The sequence below is a fragment of the Oryx dammah genome, unplaced genomic scaffold, assembly GCF_014754425.2.
Source record: "Oryx dammah isolate SB20612 unplaced genomic scaffold, SCBI_Odam_1.1 HiC_scaffold_1, whole genome shotgun sequence".
Lineage (NCBI taxonomy): Eukaryota > Metazoa > Chordata > Mammalia > Artiodactyla > Bovidae > Oryx > Oryx dammah.
In genome coordinates this window covers 11313143-11339911 of record NW_024070185.1, presented here as the reverse complement: position 1 = coordinate 11339911, position 26769 = coordinate 11313143, and the positions used below count along the sequence as shown (strand labels likewise).

Genomic DNA, 26769 nt, shown 5'->3' with positions numbered 1-26769 from the left:
AAACAAAAGTTTGTGTAAGACAGGTATTGTTCCTTCCTTAAATATTTAACAGAATACACCAGTGAAGCCACTTGGGATTGGAGTTTTGTTTGAAGATTCTTTTATTATTATTATTTTTCATTGAAGGATAATTACTTTACAGAATTTTGTTGTTTTCTGTTAAACCTTAACACGAATCACCCATAGGTACACATATATTCCCTCCCTTTTGAACCTCTCTCCCATCTCCCACCCCATCCCACCCCACCACACCCCTCCAAATTGATACATGAAGATTCTTCATAACAGTTCGATTTCTTTACTGGATATAAGGCCATTCTAATTTTTTGTTGTTGTTGTTTAGTTGTTAAGTTGTGTCTGACTCTTTTGCGACCCCATGGACTGAAGTCCACCAGGGTCTTCTGTCTATGGGATTTTCCAGGCAAGAATACTATAGTGGATTGCCATTTTCTTCTCCAAGGGATCTTCCAGACCCAGGGATTGAACACTCATCTCCTGCATTGGCAGGCGGATTCTTTACCACTGAGCCACCTGGGAAGCCCTAATTTTTTACCTCACGTCAAATCAGTTGTGGTTAAGTTGGGCTTATTAAGGAATTTGGCCATTTCCTCTAAATCATTAAATTTGTTGGTATAAACCTATTCATGATATTATTATCTTTTTACCTTAAAAAAATCAGTCTTGTAGAATCTAAAATATGACACAAATGACTTATCTACAAAACAGAAACAGATTCACAGACATAGAGAACAAAGACTTGTGGTTGCCAAGAAGGAGTGGGGTGGCGGAGAAATGAACGGAGAGTTTGGGGGTAGCAGATGCAAACTATTATATATATGATGAATAAACAGCAAGGTCCTACTGTATAGCACTGGGAACTATATTCAGTATCCTGTAATAAACGATAATAGAAAGGAATGTTAAAAAGAATATATATATGTATAACTGAATCACTTTGCTGTATAGCAGAAATTACCACATTGTGACTCAAATATACATCAATTAAAAATCAGTCTTGCCAGGAATTTACCAACTCTGTTTTTTCAAAAACCAACTTTGGCTTTGATAGCTTCATTGTTATCCTGTTTTCTGTTTCATTGATTTCTGCTCTAATCATTATTTTCTCCTACAGCCACTGGGTTTAATTTGCTCTTCTTTCACTAGTTTGGTAAGTTAGAAGTTTAAATCACAATTTTATACATTTTTCTTTCCTAATGAAAGACATTTAAGGCTATAAATTTTCCTTTCCTCAGCTGAGAAGTTTTTAAATCCCATCAGTCTGATAGATTTTGTTTTCAACATCATTCCATTTGAAAGTTTCTAATATCCCTGTGATTTCTTCTTTAACCTATGAGTTAACTAGAAGTATGCTGTTTATTTTCCAAATATTGGGAATTTCCCAAATAGCTTGATGTCATTGACTTCTGATTTTAAACTGTTGTGATCCAAAAGCATATGTTGTAGGATTTCAGTCTTTTGAAATGTATTGGAATTTGCTTTATGACCAAGCATATAGACTATCTTGATATACCTTTCAGATATACTTAAGAAGAATGTGTATTCTATAGTTCTTGAGTATCAGATTTGATAAATTTCAATTACGTCAGGTTGGTTTGTGAGTGTGGTTCAGGTCTCCTGTCTTTACTATTCATAGTTTTTACTTGCTGTGTCAAGTACTGAAAGGGGTGTTAAAATCTCCAGTTATGATTGCTGGTTTGTCCATGTGTCCCTTTTGCTCTATCAGTTTTTACTTCATAAATTTTGTAGCTCTGTTATTAGATGTGTACACATTTAGGGTTGTTGTTTTCCTGATAAATTATGTCTTTATGAATCTTTTTGTCTGTATTGATACTTGTTATATCAAAGTCTACTTCATGTGTTATTACAGATTTCTTATGCTTACTGTTTGCATGGTATATCATTTTCCATCCTATTATTTTCAACTTCTGTTAATATGTAGAGTGTACCTTTAGGATACAGTTTATAGTTAGGTGTTCCTTTTTTATCCAGTCTGACAATCTCTGCCTTTTAATTGGAACATTAAATCTATTTATATTTAGTCATTTTATGGGTTTTAAACTGCAATTTTGCTGTTGCATCTGATTTTGTTAGCTATAAATTGTTTTCTTTTTAGTTTTGTCCCTGTGTGTGTATGTGTATGTATATATATATATATATATATATATATGTGTGTGTATATATATATATATATATATGTATGTATAAGCAACCATATATAGTGGTTGCTCTATTGATTACAATGTGCATCTTTAACTGATATCAGTCTACTGATAATATTATACCACATCAAGTAAAAATATAAGATCCTTGCAACCACCCAGCCCATCATTTTGCTATTGTCCTAATTTTTACTTTTTTATATATTATAAACCACATAATACAATGCTATGAGCTTTATTGTAAAAAGTCAGTTGTCTTTTAAATAAAATAATTATTTTCTTTTCTATTTTCCCATTTACAATTTCTAGTGTTAGTCATTCCCATTTGTAGATAATGTTTTTTTTCCATCTGATGTCATTTCTTCTGGTTCCTCCAATATGTTGTTTAGGCTTCCAGTGAATTTATCATTTTTAATATTGTTTTGAAGAGTTCTAAGATTTCCCCTGTTTTTTTCTTCTTTCAGTTTCTCAGCTGAGAAACTCTATGTTCATCACTATAGCTGCCTTTTAAGTTCATGTATATATTTCTAATTTTATCTTTAGAGTCTTTGCTTAATTCCACCATGTGGATTATCTCACAGTATGTGGTTGGGTTTTTTCTTTCTTTTTACTTTTTTGGCTATGCTACACAGCATGCGGGATCTTAGTTCCTTGGCCATGGGTCAGACCTGCACACATGCATGGGAAGCACTGAGTCTTAACAACTGGACCACAGGGAGGTGCCACACTATGGTTTTGTAACCTTTTTCTCTTGACTATGAATTCCCTCACACATTTAATAATCTTTTATTTTACCCTGGACATCACAGATATGCTGTAGAATCTCTGGATTCTGTTATTTTACTTTGGGGGGTGTTGCTTTTTGTCTAATATACTAACTTACCAGCTATTAATTTTGAAATTATAGAGGCCTTGTTTCACAGTTCTGGTGGGTTTCACACATCTGTTAAAGGTTTGCCTTTATGCAAGGTGATTCCCTTATTTGGGATATAGTCTTTTCTGTTAAGGTGTGGCCCTGAGGGGTTTCAGTAAAAAGCTCTACATGTTTCCACTGCCTTTCCAAGTTGGTGAAACTCAGACTCCAAATTCTGCCTTCCCTTTCCAGCTATCTTGTTAAGCTTTTCCAGCCTCCCAGCTGTTGCTTACCTGGGCCCTTGAATTCTTCCCTTCATGGAAGGATTTGAGTGAACGTTATACACAAATTCTAGGGGTGCCTGTTTCCTTTCCGAAATTTCCCCCTCAGTATCATCACTGTGGCAGCCCCAGGGTTCAGCTTCTAATTCAATGACGGCTTGTCATTGAATTCAGTGACTCTCTGCTTGTGTTCAAACTGACAGATGGACTAGTGGGAACGCTCAGAAGAAAAGTCAAATAAATGCAGTTCTCATGCAGTACAGTTCCTGTCATTCAGTATTCTACTTCCCTCTAGTTCCTGCTTTTTTTTCAGTGCCTCCAAGTACTTCTTCTTTATATTTTGTCCATTTTTATCACTGTTTTCTCATACAAGCTATTCTGCCACTAATGGAATTTAAATTTTTAACTGAGGAAGAAAAATCAGAATTCCTTAAAAAAAGAAAGACATGCCTCCTTTTATGCTGCAGAGCTTTGAATAACAATGAATTAATTAATCAACAATTACAGTGTTGAATCGGAAAGAACTGAAGTTCCATAGACTGAGTCATTTGAGAGGTCAGAGAAGAAGCGGAAGAAGGAAAGCATCACAGAACGATGAGAAGAAAGGATTCGGCAGAACTGCTAGCTCACCTGGGCATTAACTTTAACCAGCACGTTTGCGGAGTATTGTGAAAAGAACTGGGTATGTCGGGATAAGTGACAAAAGTCCCCCTCAGGTGGAAAAGCATAAATAAGAAATTGACCAATGTGAAGTAATGCAAAGAATGCAAGTAAAGTCATGAGTCAGAAAATAATGGACATTGGGAAAAAAACTTTTAATACAATGGTAAGGGTGTATTCTTCTGAATAGGCCACATTTCATTCAGCTGGATCTTTAAGAATGAGAAGGAATCAACTGTTCATAAAAAGCTGGGGCAGTGGATTTCGTGCAGGGGCACAGAAAACAGAAACAGGTCAACAAGCAAAAGTGAAAAGCACTGGTAGCTGGAACTTCAAGGACAAGGGGTAAATAGTAGGCAGTGCTGCTGAAGGGGCGAGCAGGGCCTTGTAATGCAAGGAATGAAGGGCAGTGGTAACACACCGCAAGGTTTTAAGCAAAACAACATAATCTGATAACATTCTTAAAAGAACTCTCTGGTTCCTATGCAGAACTAGTAGTGCAGTTGGGAGGTGACTCATGTAAGATATATGAAGGCTTAGATAAGGACAGTGGCAGGGGAGAGTAGAAGAAGAGATATATTTTAGAGACAGGATTGCGTCAATAGCTGCAGAAAAGAAGAGGGAAAGAAGCCTACAGTTCAGGTATCTGGTCTGAATGACTGAAAATGGTTGCACCGTGACTAAAATGGAGAAGGTACGTTTAGACTTTATGACATTCTAGTGTGAGAGGCGGACAAGAAACTAGATGTCAGGTAAGAGCAGTGAGGAGAATAAAGCACGATAAGGGAATAAAGAGTAAGTGGGGGCTGCTTATGCTATACAAATTGATCAGGGAAGATTCATATCAAGTGAGAACATGCCAACTGGGTGAAGAGCATTCTACTCAAAAGGAAGAGAAACTACAAAGTCTGGAAGGCGGCAGTAAACTGAGTCTACAGGGAAAAAAAATAAAGGTTAGCAGGGCTGTGGGAGTAGGATGGACTGGGGAAAGAGAGGTGGCCAAGGCAGTCAAATACGGCCTGAGAGAAGACAGGGACGATTTTGATCCTAAGCATAGCACTCTAGGTAACTAATGCAGGATTTTGAGCGGGAGAACAGAAAACAAACTGCAAGGGGGAAGGTGGGAACAGCGACCTGGTAAGAAGCTACAGCACTGGTCCCAGTGAGAGAGAGTGGACTCTTGAACTAGGGTCAAAGCAGTGGCAGTGCTGAAGTTGCTGGATGTGTAACCTTAAAACACCCATGACAATTTGCTGATGGACTGGAGGAAGGATACGTGAGACAGGAGTCAAGGAGAACGCCCGTTGGTTTCCCCTGAGCAGCTGCATGAGTGGGTGTGCCATCTGCTAACATGGACGCTGGAAGAGAGGCGAGCTTGGAGGAGGAAATCAAGAACAGGCTCGCTTGCTTGCTGACGAGGACAGCCCACAGGTGGTGCTTCTCAAACATCAGTGTGCGCACGAATCATCCTGATAAAAGTACAGATTCTCATCCAGTGTACCTGAGACTGCATTCCTAACAGGCTCCCGGGTGATGCTGATGCTGGTGGGCCACAGACCTCAGTCTGGGTACAAAGTCAGACATAAGGGAAAAGGAGGAGAACTGCAAAATCAAAGTTGTTATTGAAGTGAACAGAAGTGAAACCCAGAGCACACAGGGAGGGATGAGCCTCAACTAGTGGTTCTCAAACTAGTGTGCAGGCCGGTAGCAGTGCAACCACCTGGAGACTCGTGAGAAAAACACATTTCTTGGCATCCCAGACCTTCTGAATCAGAAACTGTGTGGGTGGAGCAAAGCCAGCTTATGGTTTAACAAACTCTCCCAGTGATTCTGATGCATGTGAAAGTCTGAGAACAGAGGCTGAGAGAAAGAGAACTTCGTTAAGTGCAAAGATGAGTGCTATCACAGGTTGATAGCAAAGATTACAAGTCACTTTTCTCAGTATTTACAACCTGTTATCAAGTAACTGCCCGCTCCAGTGTTCTTGCCTGGAGAATCCCAGGGACGGCAGAGCCTGGTGGGCTGCCGTCTATGGGGTCGCACGGAGTCGGACACGACTGAAGCGACTTAGCAGCAGCAGCAGCAGGTAACTGCAGTTCCCCTCATCAACAGTAGAGTCACTTTTCCCTCCCGAGTCTGCGTGGAATTACGACTTTGAATGAGGAAATGACAGGGTGTCAATCAATACTGAGTCAGGTTTCAAGCTTCTGCTCTCTCTCTTGGAGCCCTGTGACCATGATATGAACAAGCTCAGGCTAATGTGCTACAAGATAAATGACCACATGGAAAGTACCCTGTAATCCTAGCTGAGGCCAGCCTAGGTCAACAGACCCACCAGTTAACTGGACACGTGAGAAAGCCAGTCAAGACCAAGTAGGCAGGCAGTGTCTCTAATAATGTGCTAGAGGTTATCATTTTTGATACATTTTGATAATAATATGCTAGAGGGTTTTTTTTGTTTTTGTTTGCCTGAGCTTAGCACTCACCAGCCTGCCCAGTCAATATGGAGTGTGTGGGAGAGAAATGGAAGGTCTGAAGAGGAAAAGGTGGGATATATCCATTGTATCAATGAGGAAGAGTAATAAACTTGTCCACTAATGTTTATCATCTGCAAGTTCTTGGTTCATGTACTGTTGAAGCCTGGCTTGGAGAATTTTGAGCACTACTTTGCTAGTGTGTGAGATGAGTGCTACTGTGTGGTAGTTTGAACCTTCTTTGACATTGCCGTTCTTTGGGAGGCAAGCTAGGCTTTCAAATTCTCCAAGCTAGGCACTAACAATATGTGAACCAAGAACTTTCAGATGTTCAAGCTGGTTTTAGAAAAGGCAGAGGAACCAAGATCAAACTGCCACCTGTTGGATCATTGAAAAAGTAAGAGAGTTCCAAAAAAACATCTGCTTCATTGACTACACTAAAGCCTTTGACTGTGTGGATAACAACAAACTGTGGAAAATTCTTCAAGAGATGGGAATACCAAACCACCTGACCTGCCTCTTGAGAAGTCTGTATGCAGGTCAAGAAGCAACAGTTAGAACCGGCCAAGGAATGGACTGGTTCCAAACTGGGAAAGGAGTAAGTCAAGGGTGTATATCGTCACCCTGCTTAAATCAAGATTGCCAGGAGAAGTATCAATAAGCTCACATATGCAGATGACACCACCCTTATGGTAGAAAACAAAGAGGAACTAAAGAGCCTCTTAGGGAAAGTGTAAGAGGAGAGTGAAAACTCAACATTCAGAAAACTAAGATCATGGCATCTGGTCCCATCACTTCAGGGCAAATAGATGGGGACAGAATGGAAACAGTGACAGACTTTCTTTTCTTGGGCTCCAAAATCACTGCAGGTGGTGACTGCAGCCAGGAAATTAAAAGATGCTTGCTCCTTGGAAGAAAAGTTATGGCCAACCTAAACAGCATATTAAAAATCAGAGACACTACTTTGACAACGAAGGTCCGTCTAGTCAAAGCTATGGTTTTTCCAGTAGTCATGTATGGATGTGAGAGTTGGACTCTAAAGAAAGCTGAGCACCAAAGAATTGATGCTTTCAAACTGTGATGCTGGAGAAGGCTCTTGAGAGTCCCTTGGACTGCAAGATCAAACCAGTCAATCCTAAAGGGAATCAGTCCTGAATATTCATTGGAAGGACTGATGCTGAAGCTGAAGCTCCAATACTTTGGCCACCTGATGCAAAGAACTGACTCACTGGAAAAAGACCCTGATGCTAGGAAAGATTGAAGGTGGAAGGAGGAGGAGACGACAGAGGATGAGATGGTTGGATGGCATCACCAACTCAATGGAAATGTTTCAGCAAGCTCCGGGAGTTGGTGATGGACAGGGAAGCCTGGCATGCTGTAGTCCATGGAGTCACAAAGAGCTGGACACGACTGAACAACTGAACTGAACTGAATGTGTATCATACGAAGTTTGGGCTGGTGACTGTTTTTATGTTAACAATCTATAGAGTTACTGATTTCCTTCAGGAACACTTAGCAGGATGTATGTAGGGACAAGTCTAGAGATGGGTTCACCCAGATTGAGGTCTTGCTAGGTAACAGGTTAATAAACTATTACTTGCAGGACAAATCTAGCATGTGGCTTGGTTTTTAAGGCTGCAAGCTAAAAAATGCTATAACATTTTTAAAGCACTATAGGAAAAAGTATAGATCATACTATTAAAGACTATACAACAGAGACTACGTATGGCTCCTAAAGCTGAAAATATTTACTATTTGATCCTTTACAGGAAACGACTGCCAACCCCTAAATGATGTGAATGGGGACAGAAAGTTGGAGGGTATTGCAACAAACTGATTTAAGTATAATCCAGAAAATCATAGCTGGATATGAAGGAAAGTGTAGCAAGGAAGGGTGACTTAGTAAGGTCCAAAGCTGGTCACTCCTATTCCTGAATTCTGTCTAAGTCATATTAGATATCCTCAGAGGCAGTCTAACCTGATCTACCCAGAGCAGTAGTTCCTGATATCATGATCACATGAAGGTACAGTGAGGTACTCTCAAGAACTTGAAAATAAAAGACACTTCTTGTGTTGTACTGTGTGTAGGACACCATGTATTTGGCACAAGAGATACCAGATAAAATTGGAAAAAAAGAAAGTATATGAAACTAGAGGAAACACTTCTTAGTCTCTTTGGAAAGCATCTCCTTTTATCAGCCTCCTTTAGGTTGTATTCTCCAATACTTTGGCCGCATGATGCAAAGAACTGACTCATTTGAAAAGACCCTGATGCTGGGAAAGATTGAAGGCGGGAGGAGAAGGGGACGACAGAGGATGAGATGCTTGGATGGCATCACTGACTCAATGGACATGTTTGCGTAAACTCAGGGAGTTGGTGGACAGGGAGGCCTGGTGTGCTGCAGTCCATGGGGTCGCCAAGAGTCAAACATGACTGAGCGACTGAACTTTAGGTTGTATGCTCTAGATTTCTCACTGATGTCTTCTTCCCTTCTTGCTCTGCCTCCCCTCTCTGGGAGGTCTCATCCATCCCCACAGCCTCATTACTAATTACCAGTGACTCTTCAATCCTGTCTCTAGCCCCAATTGTTCTTCCAAGATATACACTCCTACTTCCAGCTACCCACTGGAAATCTTCATCTGCATAGGTAGCCTCTATTCCATGTTGTGCAAAGAATTTTTGTGGACATGCTTTCTACTTGTACTGGCCAACATGACAGCCACAAGCCTTGTGTGACCATTAAAGTGAAATTCAAAAGTCCTCTAGTTTTTTGACTTTATTTGTGGCTGCTCTGGGTCTTTGTTGCTGCTCCAGGGTCCTCAGGCGGGCCTTCTCTAGCTGCAGAGAGCACGGGCCCACTCTCTAGCTGTGGTGCCCAGGCTTCCCACGGCGGTGGCTTCTCTTGTTGCAGAGTGCCAAACATGGGCTTTAGGTGCCCGGGTTTCAATAGCTGCAGCATGCATGCTCAGGAGTTGTGGCACACAGGGTTAGTTGCCCCGTGGCATGTGAAATCTTTCTGGACCAGGGATCGAATCTATGTCCCCTCCCTGCACTGGACAACCACCAGGGAAATCCAAAAGTCCCTCAGTTTTACTAACCACATTTCAAGTGGTCAACACCCACATGTAGCCAGTGGTGACTTTATTGGATAGCATAGCTCTAGGCAACTCAAACATCTCAAACTGAACTCATTTTTCTCCAACTATCGCTAATTCCTGTATTTCTTACCTTGAATATTGGCAGCATTCTCTTCACGTGAAAAAAAAAAATGGTCCTACCACTCTTCCCTATCCCTCACAGCCCAGCCTCATCAAAGTGCTGCCCACGTCTTGTCTGTTCTACCTCAGAAATCTATTGACTCCAGCCTCTCCTCTGGGTCACTACTATCCCATAGGTCCTTTTGACTGAACTGCTGCAAAGAGCTTCTCAAACATTTTTTTGGCCACACCAAGAGACACTGACATTAGTGATGTCCATGGAGATGGCAGCAGCCTTGATGGCTTCTTTGAAAAGAAGACATTACTGGGCTGGTTCTCCAAATCAGAGGCATGAGGGATCTTAGTTCCCTGACCAAAGATCGAACCACACTCCTTGCATTGGAAGCATGGAGTTCCAACCACTTGACCACCAGGGGAGTCCTCAGATGGTTTTTTGCTGGGACTTTCCCTACTCTAAACCTTCTTCATTCTATCTAGTTGTTTTTTTTAACAACCTGATTGTTCCAGTCCCACCTTCTTTAAAATTTTTGTCTTCCCAACCCAGAGACTGAACCCAGGTCTCCCACATTGCAGGTGGATTCTTTACTGTCTGAGCCACCACGGAAGCCCGAAATTCTTGTCAGTACTGTCTTTTTCATCCTTATTACCCTAGCAGTTAGCATAATCTTGGACGACAAGTATACAGCATCTGATGAAGAAACGAATTTTGCAAATAGGAAAGCGGAGACATAGCCTCCTGCCTAGGAGAGAACTGTTACCTATTTGAAGTACAGACAACCTTGCAGGGAAACAGAAGCCAGCCTACTCCAGGCAAATACTGGAGGCTTTAATTTTGTCCCACGTCCATATGAAAGCATACCACCTAGCGTTCTAGCAAACATCACAGCCACAGTTTCTACTGGGGTGAATCTGGACTCAGACCTTGGTCTAAGTTGAACTCTCTCTCTCTCTTACCTCCTGCTTTTCTCAGGTACAGATCCAATGGTACTTCTCATCCCCCAAGTAGGAAAAAATTTACTAATTTCTGTTCCGTTTTAACACTGAACATTACTTTTTAAAACAGCCATATACCACTTACTGTTTCCCAACACCTAGAAGATTCAGTTATTGACTGAAAATTCAAAATGAGGAAATTAATCACTTTCACTTTTCATTTTCATGCATTGGAGAAGGAAATGGCAACCCACTCGTGTTCTTGCCTGGAGAATCCCAGGGACGGGGGAGCCTGGTGGGCTGCCGTCTATGGGGTCGCACAGTTGGACACAACTGAAGTGACTTAGCAATCATCTCCCAAGCTTTGGTTACCTTTGGTGCATGAATCAGCTGCTGCAGCAGAAATGAGTGTAGTTTAAAAGACAAGATGTGATACCTGTGACACAACTATCATTTTCTTCTCCATCCTGTTATGTCCCGGCATCACCCAGAGTGTTCTTCCATGTAGACAATACTTAGCCTCACAGATCACTGTCCTCAAATCCAATCACCTTCACCTCCAGTCATGTTGGTTACTTTCAATCAAGGCTAGAATTAGGCCTTCTCCAAAACATTTTTCAGTCTTCTGAAAAAGGCGTACCCCCACATATACATACTTGAACCTCACTGGAAACGAACCCCTTGACAATCACTGTTCCCTAATGGTCATCTCATAGCTCCACTTCCTTCCCTACTCAGCCCAGATGCCAGAATACACCGATTTAACTACATTTATCTCACTCAGCTCCCGAGCCCACCCTTTCTTTTGCTACTTACATTCAGCAATACCTTAACCATAGATAAATCCATCCATTTGTTCATTTGCTATGTAAATACGGAATGCATACTCCATGTCCAACTTTAATTTCTGCTTCTATTTTCATACTGTTGAATGCTACCAGAGCAAAATCACAAGTTTCAGGGCCCCATAAACATTCCATTACCACCCTGAGGCCTCAACATTCACCAGCAATTCGTGGCTAACCCCTTCACACCCTGTAAGAAGCATTTTTCCACTCCTCTCCTCAAGCCCCATCCTATTGACCATCTATCTTTCTCAGATGGCACCGCTTCCTGCTTCATGGAGGAGAGGCTTTAGACACTGAACCACTTCAGCACAGCCGTCTACCCACCAATGTCTCTGTGCATTTTTACCTCCTGCTGCTGCTGCTACTCGTTCACGCACCTGCGTTCTGCAACCACCCCTCTCCATTTTGCTTCGCCAGTTGTCCCTCCCCTTCATTCTCAACTTTTCCCTTTCTAGAAGTATGTGTGCACGTGCCTACTTGTGTCTTGACTCTTTGCGACCCCACGGACTGTAACCTGCCAGGCTCCTCTGTCCATGGAATTTTCCAGGCAAGAATACTGGAGTGGGTTGCCATTTCCTTCTAGGAGCTCCTTCCCCAAAATCTTGTCTCCCTCCCATTCAAAATTTTAAAAATTAAGCAAACTCTCCTTTGGTTTTATACCCTCACAAGCTTGCTTCTGAGCATGGAACCAAGAGTAGTTAACTGTGTATCTCAGACAAGACCCTCATCTTCAACAGGTCTAGCCTTATAAACTGTCTAGTGACTTCTACTTTCCTGAAGAGAAAGTGGCTTTAATAGTCACATTTCCTTTGTCATTTTTGCCCCCTTTTGGAAAATATTCAAGGCTGGTAACTAATATTCTCATATGCAGGCAACCCTGAAGGCCTGGAGGCACTTTCGTTTTGAAATTACTTCATCCTTACATAAAAATTACTAAAAAAAAAAGTACAGAGAATTCCTGTATTTTACCCTTGTTCACCAATTGTTAAATTTTGTCACAATTTATCATTATTCCTCTCCAACTATGTATTTTTTCTGGACCATTTGAGGGTAGGTTACATAATGATTATGATGCAGATGCCCAAGTGGGTTCTCCTAAAGGCACCAATCACCAGACAGACCTATACAAGTTCTGGTCTCTACATTATCATAGTAATTAATGCCACCATTTCGTTAGTACAAAGGTCTGTTGAGCTTAATGTTAGAAATGGATCCATGCTCTGAATACTGATGAAATGTTTTCTGTGAAGAACCCCTTCCCATTTCTCATCCCCTGACATCACTGGTAGGGACAATGGGTGGTGGTTTTCAGCACCCAAAAGCACCTTCTGAAAAAACTTTCAAAGTTCACAGACACACTTCTGGCTAGCTCAACTGTCTGCAGCCTATGCTAGAGGGACTGAAATTATTCTCCATGATGGAAGAATAATTTCCAATAAGCAGAGGCCATCAAATGGCCTTGCATAAACCCTCGCCCTTTTGTACACACCACCCATTATTAGACTAGATACGTTAGGAAAGCCCTTGGATTACCTTCCCCCGAGAGCTAAGGCTGAATTTAACTATTTAGACTAAGAAGCAGTAAGTTTTCCTATTTATCAGAGGATCAGTACAAGCACAAGTGCTTGCATTTCCTTTACACAAATAAGTCACAAAAACTAAAATCCTGAGGTAACAGAAAATGACTCGTTGACAATAGATTTGGATGAATAAGCTAAGTGAATGTAATGTTTGGTTCAAAGCTTATTATGTAGCTTCATGAAAGCAGGTCTCAGGCAATTTTTAGAATCTCCAGCACCTATACCTCCACCCAGTTAAGGGTTTTAAGCATATCCTATGTGAAAGAGAAGGGATACAGTAGACACACAGTTGCCAAAGAACTTTGAGAATGGTGAGAGAGAAAACAAAGTCAAAGTCAGTCAGTTGTGTCTGCCTCTCGGCAACCCCATGGTATACAGTCCGTGGAATTCTCCAAGCCAGGATACTGGAATGGGGAGCCTTTCCCTTCTCCAGGGATTTTCCCAACCCAGGTATCAAACCCAGGTCTCCTGCACTGCAGGCGGATTCTTTACGAGCTGAGCCACAACGGAAGTGGTGAGAAAGAGGACATTGGTAACCAACTGCAACCAGTGATGCATGCTCTAAAGGAATCCAGGGCTGTTAAAGAGCAAATGATTGACAGGAATGGAGTGGAAGGGCACACTAACACTAACCTAGTTTAGCTACAGAGTTTAGTTTCCAATAGAAGAAAAATGCTATGCATGAAGGCTGTGAATTAGTGGGGAGCAGCACACACACAGACCCAAAGCATGTCAGTGAGGCCAAGGCACAAATGAAGTGAGAGAAAAGCTGAAGATGGACTAGAGTCTCTAATGACTCAGATGTTTGTAATTCATATTATTTTGGACTTTCGTTTCCTTTTAATAAATATCCTAAGAATAACAGGAAGCTACTGAAGGATTTTAAGTAGAATGAAATGATAAAAAATGTTTGTAAACGTCTTTTGAAAGCTATGGATGGAGGCAGACCCATTATGGTAGCACAAGCGAAGAGATCTGGGATCTCTAGACTGGATGATGGTACAGACACATTAGAAAAATATCTAGTAACCAGGATTTACTGATTGGATGAGAAGGCTGAAGGAGAAAAAAGAATCAGACTTGGAAATTTGGGGCCGGAACAGAATGATATAATGGTGCCATGTATGAAGATGGCTTTCCACTAGTGCTTTGAGCTTTTTCATTACAATACTATGCAAAAGCAGAATGTGCAATAAAACAGCACTCTTACATTTTTAAGCACTCTTACATACTTAAGAAAAATTAGTCATTTCATAATTTCAAAGTATATTTCTTGATTAACTATAATCATCCCACAACCTCTCAATGTCTGAGCTTACCAAAACTGTCAATATCAACTTTAGATTTTCATCACTTTAAACCAGTTTCCTACTGCCCGTAGGCTAAGCACAGCCTACAAAGCTTGGTCCCATACTCTTGTCCCTTAACAAAACCTGCCTTTAGTTCCCGGAATATACCAGACTCCTTTTCACCCCTGGATTTCTGTACATCTCCTTTACTAACAACTCTGCTCCTACTTAATAGCTACTTTTCTCAACCATCACTTCCACCTAAGATTAGGCCCCCACTGGATGCTCTTATAGGAAATTATACGTTCTCTCAAGATAACTTACAGTCTGTAATGTTTATAAATACATATACATAAATATCCCATGAGGACAGGGAACATACCTGCTTTGTTCTGTCACCGAATCTCTAAAAACCTAAAACAGAACCTGCCACACAGCAGGCATTCTAATTTCTGTTGAACAATGAACGAACATCGCAGCCAGGCAAAGTGACACCTAAATTTAGACCTAATCCAAGTTCCACTGTTCACTGGCAATCAATCCTACATCAGTTCAGTTCAGTTCACTCACTCAGTCGTGTCCGACTCTTTGCGACCCCATGAATCGCAGCATGCCAGGCCTCCCTGTCCATCACCAACTCCCGGAGTTCACTAAGACTCGCGTCCATCGAGTCAGTGATGCCATCCAGCCATCTCATCCTCGGTCGTCCCCTTCTTCTCCTGCCCCCAATCCCTCCCAGCATCAAAGTCTTTTCCAATGAGTCAACTCTTCGCATGAGGTGCCCAAAGTACATCAATCAGGCTACCAATATCGAGCAGTTTTTATCACCTCTGAAACAGAAGAACACAAACACAGCCCTCTTTTGTGTAAAAGAACTATTTAAGTAAAAGAAATCAGGCGAGGGTTTTGTTTTTAGTAAGTTGTAACTGCATTTTGCTGAAGACAGAAAACAAGAAAGATACTCTTCATAATCAAAGAACTAAAATAATCATTAAAACTGTTTGAGGTTAAATGCAGTTCACATTAAAACTGTGAAATTCAGTATTTATAACACAAGGATAGCCTTAACTATTTACAAGATTTTAGCTCCACTAAGATGATTTTAAAAAATACTGCATAAAAAAAAATTTATAGATTGTTTTAAAGTGTTACTGTTTTATTTTTTTCTTTTGTTGAATACACATTTGCTTTACTGGCAGTCCAGATAAACAAGTATATAAAGGAAATATTTAAATTTTTCTTTTGGCAGATGTCAAGATAAGCTGTGCAGATTAAAATGCCTCAATTTAACCTGAAGAAACGGTTTTGAATCATACAAATTTTTAAGAAGAAAAATAAAGACTGTCCAAAGGGATTCTTCTAGCTTATAACACATTTCCAGAATAACTCTCAAAAAGAAATTCAAAAATACTCATTGGCTACTTTAAAAATATGGCGATACCATATGGCTTTACGAAATAACTTCTAAAATTTTTATTTTTTATTTAAAAAGGATCCCAAGTTTTAAATAAATTGCTAGCAATATCACTTTCTTCACTTAAAAGTGCATATCTCTGAGGGTGGAACATACATACTTTTTGAACAAATAATGATTTTTACAAATTTTTTTTAACACCAAAAAAAAAAAAATCACAAAATATTTTTAAGAGGGAAGAGTTTTCACCAAGTGTCATCTCTAAACAGACTGCAGTAGATGACACTGTTCTTTTTTCTTCTCTTTTTATACCATCAGAATTCTCAAAGAGATGCTTTGGCAGTTTTAAGACACATCATGGTCTCTACCAAGAGACACTGACATTAACGATGATGTCCTTAATGGCTCAGTCTGAAAAGAGACATTACTGGGTTGGTTCTCCAAATCAGAGGCCAAGGTGCTCTCTTCTCTTACATCAAGAGTTTGTTCAATTGAAGCTGCCTGGGATGATATATTATCCACAGTTTTATTGGCATTATTCAAGTTGTTATTAAGTATGGTAATATCACACTCCTTGCTCAGGACACCAAATTCATCTTCTATTGTAACTACATCTTTAGATTCAAACGGAGCCAAAACTTCACTTTGGAGAGGGCCTTGAGGACCACTAGAGTCACATTCTATATCCTCCTTTACTTCACAGTCTTTATCACTGTCACTGTCAATGGTAATCACAACTGGGGAATGTGAAGCATTTTCACCATGGTGTTTCTTATGCTTCCTCTTATGTTTCTTCTTTTTCTTTTTATGGTGTCTCGTTGTATCGGTAGCTTTCCCTTCATAAACTATCTCTACACTCAGGCTGCGGGTCCTCCTTTTTCTCCTCTTGTGCTTTGTCTCTCTGTCTGATGACCGGCTATCTGAAAAGCTATCACTCTCATTTTTGTAGCCTCCATCCAATTTTGATGAAGATTTTGAATAATGACCTTCCTTTACTTTTGAAGCAAATTCATGAGATGGTTGAGCAACATCACTAGTCCCCTCCAAATGCCGTGTTTTGTATTTTCGTTTCCCACCAGGCTTTTCATTTCTCACCCGGTCAGGCCCTGTAGATGCAGTCTTTGATCTACTACTAGATAGGCTCCTCGATCTATGCCTTTCATAGTAGTAATATTTCCTTTCACTGTGATTATTTTTCTTCCGAGCATTTGTTCTTTCAGAAAAGGACTGAATTCTAAGTTCTGGACTTGACGATTGTCTGGAATAGTGAGCTCTGGACAGAGTCCTCCTCCTGTAAGATGACTCGTAGCCATCCCTGTCTTTATTCCTACTATAGTAAGTATACTCCCACTTATATCTGCTGCCATAATTATTTCTCAAATAGTAACGATCTCGATTTCTGCTCCGTGATCTTCTTTTACCACGATCACTGCTACGAGACCTTGATCTGCTAGAGCTTTCACTACTTAGAGACAGAGTTTGGCTTCTTCTTGACCAACTGCTATCTCTGGTTCTTGATCTCTTTTTGTCTCTTCTACCTCTAGGTCTACTACTCTCCCTGCTTCTAGATCGCTTGCCTTTCATTCTTTTCTTCCCATGATGCTTTCTACGATTCTTCTGATCATGCCCACTCCTACTCTGGGAATGTGAATCTGAACTTCTTGATCTTCCCCTCTTTCTGTGTCTGCGGGTATATGGGGAATAAACTCTGTCTCCTCTGAGGGATGAGCTCAGGTCTCTGAGAGAGGACAATGATATAGATCGTTTCTCTTCCTTCTTTGAGTTGACTTTTGTACCAGAATCACAACGACCTTTACTTATTTGCTCATCCTTTCCAACGACAGAGTGTGGAGACGAACATCTGCTAACATCACTATCACCAGAGCTGTAAGACTGCTCTTGTTCTTGTGTCTTCATGGTCTCCATTTTCTCGTAAGAACCTAACTCCACCTCAGAATCAGAGGACAGTTCAACAAGTTCTGGGGTCCTCTCAGCTAGTGGTTTAACAAATCCAACAATGACACAGTTATCTGAAGAAGAATCACTGTCATTATTTAGGTCCTCATTAGTCTGTACTCCTTGTATCTGAGATGTAGCTCTTGTTGTTACAAGTTCTTCATCTGAACTGTCAGAAGTATTTAAAAGGGAAGACATGGCAGCATGCACCTGTTCTGAGCTTGAGTAAGAAGGTCCTGGAGTTTCATCATCCCATGGTGCTTGACTAACAGTGGCTACATTAACATCCAGCTCTTGGGTCTCAGCTTCATCTGGAGATATTGTTATGACTGAAGAATCAGAATGGCTACCTTCTTCATATGAAGGAGCAGGGCAATCATAATTAGCATGCTGATCGAAGGCTGCCATGTTAAATGGAGAACGAGCAAAACTGATAAATTCATGTATAAAATGCTCAGTCCGATTAAGCAAAAATGGCCTCAAATCAGACACAAATGCCTGACTCTCCAAGTCATAGCGAGTAACATTACTCATGATGATGTGCTGGACGATATTCACTAAAGATCCATGAGCTCCAAAGAGAACTGTCAGTTCACGTTTTAACCAGGGGACTAATCTGTGAAGGCAGGCTGGATTTCTACGGAAAAATTCAGCTGAAATGTCCCTGTAGCGACCACCATCCTCAATATTTCTAACTCGAGCACCAGCACGATAGAGTGTTCGCCTAAAATTAATGATATCCTGTTCTTGAATTTTCCGCAAAGATCTCTCATCTGTAGTAGTTGGCCTTATTGAAATCTGTCTCATAAATGGAGGAATTTCACCATCTCTAGGTCTTGCTGAAATGCTTAACCCTTCAAATAATACTCCACTGTCTGGTGGAGTTGTTGTTCTTCTATTCACAGTACTACTAGGTGAATAAACAGAAGCACTTCGTTCCCTTGTCATAGTTGTGCGATAGCGGAATCGTCGGACATCAGGAGTAGCAAAAGAGCCATTGTACGAAGGTCTTAGGACATATTCCTTGAAGTCATCTTCTGCCCTCACAGAATGAAAAATAGAATCAAAGGGCTGCTTACACAGTGGGCATTCAGCTTTGTTTTTTGACCACTCCTGAACACAGCGAAAACAGAACTTATGTAAACAGCGATCTAAGTAAGACACATTATCAAATCTATCCAAGCATATAGGACACTTAGAATCGGGAGATGCATCAGCTGGTACTGTCTGTTGCAATTTGCTAGTGCCAGCTTTAGGTGAAAAGTTGTCCATTTTAAATTCCTTAGCAGCTGATGCCATTATCTGTAAAAGGGAAAAAAATACATCAGTAACCTGATAAAAGTGAAATGACTAAATCTGAAAAAAATGCAAATGACTGAAACAAACTTCAGTGAAAAGCAGTACATGTCTGTAACATAAAGAGACAGCGTAGCATAATAATACAGTACTTAAAGCACAAGCTCTAAAGTCAGATTTCCTGGTTCATATCCTGGTTCCACACTACCAGTATGATTATAGACTAGTTATTATCCTTATGCTTCAATTTCATCTGATGAGCACTAATACTAGAACCTACCTCACAGGATTTGTGAAGATGTTTAAAAAAGAAAAATGTCTTAGAAGAAGTGCCTGGTACATAGTAAGCTCTCAAATATTCTATACTATGCTATTATTCCTTTTTAAAAGATAATTTGAGGAAAATTTGATATATACAAAAACGTGCAAAAGGAAATATACCAAGCAGCCAAATATCCACCACTCAGATTTAGCAACTAACATTTTCTCATGGTTATTCCAGATTTTTTAAACCGTTCCCTTTATGTGTCACTCCCCCAAGCCCATCATTCTCCAGAAAACAAAAACCAAAAATATCACAATTCTCAGTTATTTCTATGTATGGTTTTATATCTTCCATACATACACTTCAAACAATATGGACTACTTGTTTTGTTTGTGGTATTATATATGTACCTTTAAAAACAGCTTTAGTGAGAAAATTTGTATACCATAAAGTTCCCCTATTTGAAACAGTTCTGAGAATGATTCTTTCAAACTCAAAAAAGGACCTGTTAGTGAAGATTATTAAATGAAATAACTGTAAAAGCATTCAAGGCCAGTCCCTGGCTTACGGCAACTACCAAGTAAATGTTAACTACTGTTACTATTGTTACTATATTCAGTTCATCACTGACTCCTTTCAGTATCCCTAAGAAGCTTTTCTTCGCCTTTCTGTTTAATCTAGTCACTCACAAAGTACCTTGAAATCATGCTTTCAGCCTCCTCCCCTTATCTATTCTCACTAGGATCACTAGAATCTTAAAAATTCGTTCTGTTTTCTTGAAATTTACCAGTTTACATTGGCCCATAACTTACTAAATGAATTTTCAAGAACTGAAATCTAGTTGCATTACATCTGGGCCTTGTTCCCTGTTTAGTTACTTTCTATACTAATCATTTTATAAATGTTAAATGTTAGTTTCTTCTATGTTTTCCTGGGCCTATTATCCATCTTTCTCCACCTCCTCTATCACAGGAAGTCTCATGACCAGTCAACTGCTATCTAGTCAAATAATAAAACTGTAATTTTCTAAACGAGAGACTCACTGGCCATATCTAGCTCTAACAGAAAACAAAACCCACAACAAAAATCTGTGATTGCAGAATATAAGTATTTCACCACAGACTTCAAATTAACTTGCTCATCTAGTGCATCTTAGCTTTCTCAGAGCTGTATCTTAATAGGAAATCAATTAATGCTGAACGAGTTTCTTCAAGGGGGTCCAAATACCTCCAGTCCTCTGTCTTCTACAGTGGGAATGCAAAAATTACCACTGTTCTTTAATAGAAGAGAATTATAAATATATTAATACTAGTTGCATTTTTGCAAATGTATTTAAACTCTGAAAACAATATGACATAAATTTCTCAGCATTTCCCCCTACTTCTCATATTTTTAAATTCTCTGACTCGGGGGGGAAATCTTTTAAAAATAAAAACTGTTAAGAGACTCTGTGGCCATTAGGGAAAAGAGTGGAGAGGGCATCAGATCTGGACTGATGACCAGGTTTCACCAAAAACTAACTCTGTCAACTGGAGAAATCCACATTAACTCTGGACTTTAGTTTGCCTCTCTATAAGAAATCACTAGACTTTTAAAACAACTAGAGAATTTCTAGGTAATACAGATTACCTTTATTTGTTTTTCTGGAATACAGAATTTTGGTGTTTACTAAACATTTCCAGGTCACACAAAGATTTATAACCCAGCATGAATTTATTAAAGAAAATTATTTGATAATTACAAGTTCAAATAAAACAAAATTTCACTAATTATAAATTTTTTAAGATGGAATTTTAGTCCTCCTTTCCCTAGTTTTATAAGCCTGTTAACCAATTTGACAGCACAAGTGTATAAAGAATGATGAGTAACATTATGTATAGTAGGTAAAAAGAAAAAATCCTTAGTTCTGTTTCCTATTTCTACACAGGAGTTTCTTTAGCTATAAAGAATGGTATTCATGAGAAACATCATACAATGGCAATGAATGTAAATCATCAATAAGGGATTTACTCTTTCGAAATCACCACTAAATACTAAAAATATGTGCTAATTCAAATAAAGTAGAATTACCACATGACCCAGCAATTCCACATCTATCTATCCAAAAGAAACAAAACCACATGCCTACACAAAAACTTTGAAATGAATAACCATTGTTGCTAAGTTGCTTAAGTTCTGTTGGACTCTCTGCGACCCAAGGGACTGTAGCCTGCCAGGCTCCTCTATCCATGGGATTCTCCAAGCAAGAATACTGGAGTGGGTTGCCAAGCCCTCCTCCAGGGGATCTTCCTGACCCAGGGAAAGAACCCATGTCCCTTAAATCTCCAATACTGGCAGGTGGGTTCTTTACCACTAGTGCCACTTGGGAAGCTAAAAAGTGTTTTAATAGCTAAAAAGTGTCAAACGCTCATCAACTGATGAATTCTAACATTTATCATATTTAGAACTGGGGGTGGAAGGGAGAGTGGTGGTGCTGGCAGGTGGAGGCTGCCTCCACCTGTGGTATACCCATACAATGTGGTATATCCATACAATGAAATATTTGACACTAAAAAGGAACAAAGTACTGATGTATCTACAACATGGACAAATCTTTTCATTATCAATCACAAAATATCACATTATATGCTATTTTATGTGAAATGTACAGAACAGGAAAATTGATAGAAATTAGACTAGTGATTCAGAGAAGGCAATGGCACCCCACTCCAGTACTCTTGCCTGGAAAATCCCATGGACAGAGGAGCCTGGTGGGCTGCAGTCCATAGGGTCGCTAAGAGTCGGACACTACCTGGCAATTTCACTTTCACACATTGGAGAAGGAAATGGCAACACACTCCAGTGTTCTTGCTTGGAGAATCCCAGGGATGGCGGAGCCTTGGTGGGCTGCCATCTATGGAGTTGCACAGAGTCAAACATGACTGAAGAGATTTAGCAGCAGCAGCAGCAGAGTAGTGATTGCTGGGTGTGTGTAGGGGAAGCCTGGGTAGGGATTATCAAGGTTTCTTTCCAGGATGATGAAAATGTTCAATTATAACTGAAGAAATATACTCCATAAAAACATTAAAAACCACTGTATTATAAATTTTAAAGAAGTGAACTTTATAGATGAAATATAAATTATATCTCAACAAAGCTGTTTCAAAAATACAAATTAAGGCATAAAACAGAGATAGCAAGGGGACAGATTTGAAGATTTGGGGGACTTCTCTGGTGGTCCAGGGGCTAAGACTCTGTGCTCCCAATGAGTAAGGGGCCTGAGTTCAATACCAAACCAGCCAACTATATCCCACATGCAACTAAGATCCAGCACAGCCAAACAAATATATATTAAAAAAAAAAAAAAAAAGATTTGTAGTTTTGCTGGAAGAATTCTGGGTTAGGCAGCAAAGGCAGACCTGATGACAATAAAAGTTTCTCTATCCTAATACTCTAGGAATTAGGACTTCAAATTAATTTCCCCATGAAGAGAAGATTAATCAGTTCTTCTGAACCCTTCCCCTTAACTGCCTCCCGAATTCTAAATAAAATGTATCATCTTTAGAACTGGGGGGAGGGATGGCAGGTGGAGGCTGATAAAAACAGTCAGGAGGCTGGAAATCTAAATTAGACCATAGACTGGACATTTAAAAACACCTCACATTTAAAAAATTTGACAGAGTGATGTTTTCATGGAGTGATGTTAATTCTAACGCAGAGTCAGGGCTGAGAATCAAAACACTTATTAGTGGTGTGATCTGCAGAAAGTCAATTTCTCAAAACCTTACATTTTTCTCAATTCTAAAATGAGTTAACAGTATCCACCTGAAAAGGTGGTTGTGTGAAGAGATATATTCCACATAAACCCTTGGCATAGTGCTTGGTGGGGAGTAAGAACTTAATACTGTTATCCCATGTTATGTGAAGATAAAATTAATTTCTGTAATTTTCATCACCGATAACTGATTATAAATGCCCAACAGGATGACAAGCGAATGATCCTCATATCAGTATCATTATCGTATTTATTGTATCTAAGCAAAATGGCTAAAAAGGGTTCACAGGTGGATCAACTAAACAGTCCCAAGTATTATAAACAATCTGGGTCCTTATCTCTTGTGACCTTAAAGAAACCGTGTACCTCCACGCACTGCAATCTAATCATCAATACCAAGAAATCAAACAAAATTTAAACGATCAACTAACCAGACCCTAAAAACTTTAAACACTAACCAGACCCAACGAAATTTAATTCCAGCTCCAACAATAAAAGGAACTGCTTGGGAACCATTACCCTCTAAAGCCACTCATTCCAGCTAAGCATGACTGCTTTGGCTGACTGTATAGCTTCCAAAGCCAGAGACTAAAAGCAAACAAAACCCCCAACTCTCACCGTTATTAACTTAAACCTTCGGTAACTCTGAATTTATCTTCAATTAACTTCAAAATTACCTACCAAAAATTCTATTCACTTTTCCTCGCAAAGCACTATTTACCTCCCCTCAGTACTGCCCCCTTCCAGTCTACCAAAAGTAGCCCGTGAAGAGAGATGCACTGAGTCGACGGATGAAGTCACAGGCTCACGGGGTGTTAACAGACAACACAAGAGTTACAGAGACAGTCGCTTCCTTTGGTTGAGAACTGCCACCTGCCAGGATCTAAGGTAGGCACCCCGTGTATTACATAATCACAACGAACTCCAATACTGTTACTCCCATTTTACAGACATGCTCAGAGAGATTAGGGGGCCATCCAAGGTCACACCTCTGGCAGCAGCGATGCCACGACTCAAGACTCGAACGTTTCGTGCTTTGGGTCGGGTTCCCGCCACCAACCCCCCACCCAGAGACCAAGCTCCTTCCAGTACGCGGCTGGGCTCGCGCTTTCGGGAGCGCTTCTCGGAAAGCAGCCCTCCCCCGCCCACCGGCACGGATCCACAGGTGCGCCGCAGAAGCCGCTCGCCCGGAGCCTGGCCCGCCGGCTCACCGCGGCGCCTCAGGCCCGGACCGCAGCTCTCTCGCCCTTGGGCCTCGCTGCAGGCTGGAGCTCCTGCTCTCCCGGCCCCCTTCCGACCCCCGCGCCCCATTGTTCCCGACCTCACTCACCTCAGAGGATGCCGGCGCAGGCCGGACTGGGGCGCTCGTGGCCAGTTCCCGGCGGCCCAGAAGGCTGGGTCGGTGACGGCAGGATCCACGAAGGCGAACTCTACGACTTCTCCGCCGGCCCTCCGGAGCGGGAGTAGGCGGGGGCGCTTCACCCTCCTCGCGAGACAGCGGAGACCCCGGCGGTTGCTGCGACCCCTGTGACGTAAAGCGCTCATCACCAATGGCAGACAAGGGGCGGGGGCAGAAACCAAAACCCACTTCGCCGGCCCCCAGCGCGTCAAAACACAGCACCCGCCCGCGTGACGCATGCGCGGTAGAGGACGCCCGCGCTGAAGGCGGGCCTTCGCGCGCTCGGCCTGAACCCGGCCCTTCCCCCACTTGCCTCCGCTCCCGGAAGGAGAGCGACGTGACCCCGAGAACGAAATCGCTAACGTACCGTCAACTCGAATAAATACCAGGGGACCTTAAAGGTCGCTTCTAACCTACCCGGAAGACACGAGAACTAGCTTGGTCTCATTTGAAAGTTATGTCCGACTCTGCGAGACCTCCAGGGAATTCCTCAGGCCAGAATACTGGAGTGGGCAGCCTCCCCCTTCTCCAGCGGATCTTCCCAACCCAAGGATCGAACCCAGGTCTCCCGCATTGCAGGCGGATTCTTTACTAGCTGAGCCACAAGGGCTGTGGTCTCATTTAAACCTTGCCGAATTCTGCGTGAAGTTACTCAAACTCTCTCTGGTGTTCGATAAAGGAACCGAGTTATCCGGAAGGGAATGGACTTGGGCTGAAAAGTTAAGAACCACCACCAGGATTCCAATGGAATCCCAAAAATCAATTCTGAGAGATCAAGTCCAGTCAGGATGAACTATCATCTGACGTAAAATCAGTGGGAACTGAAATCTTCCCGAAACAGATAACGTCTTTTCCTTACCTGCTCTCCGAAATATGTATTAAAACCCTGTTTAGGTGATAGCTGAGATTACAGAAACAAAACGTCTGGTGCCTAACGCAGCCCGGTTGTCCCATTCTTCGCTTCAAATATAAGCATCCCGAACATTCTAGAGCTGAACTTGGTAAAACGGCCCGCGTGCCAAACCCCATCCTTTGGCTTCATATTTGATCGTGCTACAGTTCTAAGCATACAAATGCTCGATGAGCACTTGCTAATTGGCAGCTACATTATGCCGGGTAATTCATGCCACGTTATTTCTTCTTAAAAGTAGCTGATATCAACAAGCCATTACGTTCTCAAAAACTTTTAAGAAACTCCAGTAACAGGGAGTTCCACAACGACTCGTCAGTTATATAAAAGCAGATAGTACTCTAAAAGGTGACTACACGAACTACCTATACCGTGGTTATCCGGTTAGAAACATTAATTCTTTCAGTGCTAAACGTCGCCGTAATACTTAAACCGTGGATTACTTTTCCAAATAAACTTTTAAATGCACATGACGGTACCTTATCTCGCATTAATACTGCTCTACACCTGAAAGACCGGTTGACGAGTCAAGCCTCTCCCTCACAGCGGCAAAACAAACCCATTTCCAACGTTATTTTCTCGTTTCTCTCACTTCCTCCCCTAAAAGCGGGCTAGGCCCCCGGGCACGTGACACCGCCCCCCGCCCCCAGCTCCGGGCGGAAGAGGCCGGCCGGGCTGATGGGAAACGCGCGGCGAGGCGAGTGGGCGGGCGCTCGCGCCCGGCTGAAAGATGGCTGCCGCCGCCCGGCAGCCACCGCCCCGGAGGTTACTGTAGGGCCTGCGGCTTCCGCCCGTGCCCGCGGACCACCGCCACCGCCTTACCATGAAGCCAGTGAGTCGCCGCACCCTAGACCGGATTTATTCCGCGGTAGGTCCTGGGCGGTGGGCCTCCACGGGGGTCTACGTTCGAGGCCCGCGGGTGGAAGGTCCCCTATATCTTCAGCGCCCAGAAACTCTAAAATCCATTCTAGAATTAAGCCTTTCACTCCCTAACCTCGACTCCGCCTCTTCCTGGAGGACACGGTCTTCCGCTTCTTACGTAAGGGCTACTGGGTGAACTCGCTTCCGGAAACACATTTATTCGAGTTTGTCACTAAAATCCCCGCCTTAGCAACGTGCGCGGCAACCTGATGGGGCCGGGAGGACGTGCCGCTCACAGGTTGTTTTCACTCCTACTCTCGCATTTCCTAGTTGCTCCTCGCGGTCGTATTGCTCTCCTGGGGATACGTCATCTATGCATCAACTGTAGCTGCACGACGACAACTAAGCAAGGAATACCCAGACAAAATCTTCGGAATGAACGAAAATTTGTAATTCGTCTGGATTTGATTTCATGTATAAACAGTTCTTTACCTCTGTCTGATACATGTCTCGATTTAAAGTAAAATCTTTAATACAATGATTCCAAATTCACTTTTGTATACCGTCCGTTATAGTAACTATTAATTCTCGATTTTT

General features: G+C 41.5%; 2 protein-coding genes across 2 annotated transcripts; one reads left to right on the top strand and one right to left on the bottom strand.

Annotated features, from left to right (window-relative positions):
- Positions 1-15450: 15450 nt before the first annotated feature.
- On the bottom strand, positions 15451-25905 carry TOPORS (TOP1 binding arginine/serine rich protein, E3 ubiquitin ligase). The gene is made up of 3 exons (XM_040237162.1): positions 25791-25905; positions 24333-24527; positions 15451-18989 (listed from the first exon to the last, which is right to left on the bottom strand). Exons 1-3 carry the CDS (start codon positions 25800-25802, stop codon positions 16077-16079), a joined length of 3120 nt encoding a protein of 1039 aa, XP_040093096.1. The 5' UTR covers positions 25803-25905; the 3' UTR covers positions 15451-16076.
- A 107-nt stretch (positions 25906-26012) lies between these two features.
- On the top strand, positions 26013-26724 carry SMIM27 (small integral membrane protein 27). The gene is made up of 2 exons (XM_040237215.1): positions 26013-26179; positions 26503-26724. The coding sequence occupies exons 1-2, from the start codon at positions 26135-26137 to the stop codon at positions 26623-26625; spliced, it is 168 nt and encodes a 55-aa protein (XP_040093149.1). The 5' UTR covers positions 26013-26134; the 3' UTR covers positions 26626-26724.
- Positions 26725-26769: the final 45 nt, after the last annotated feature.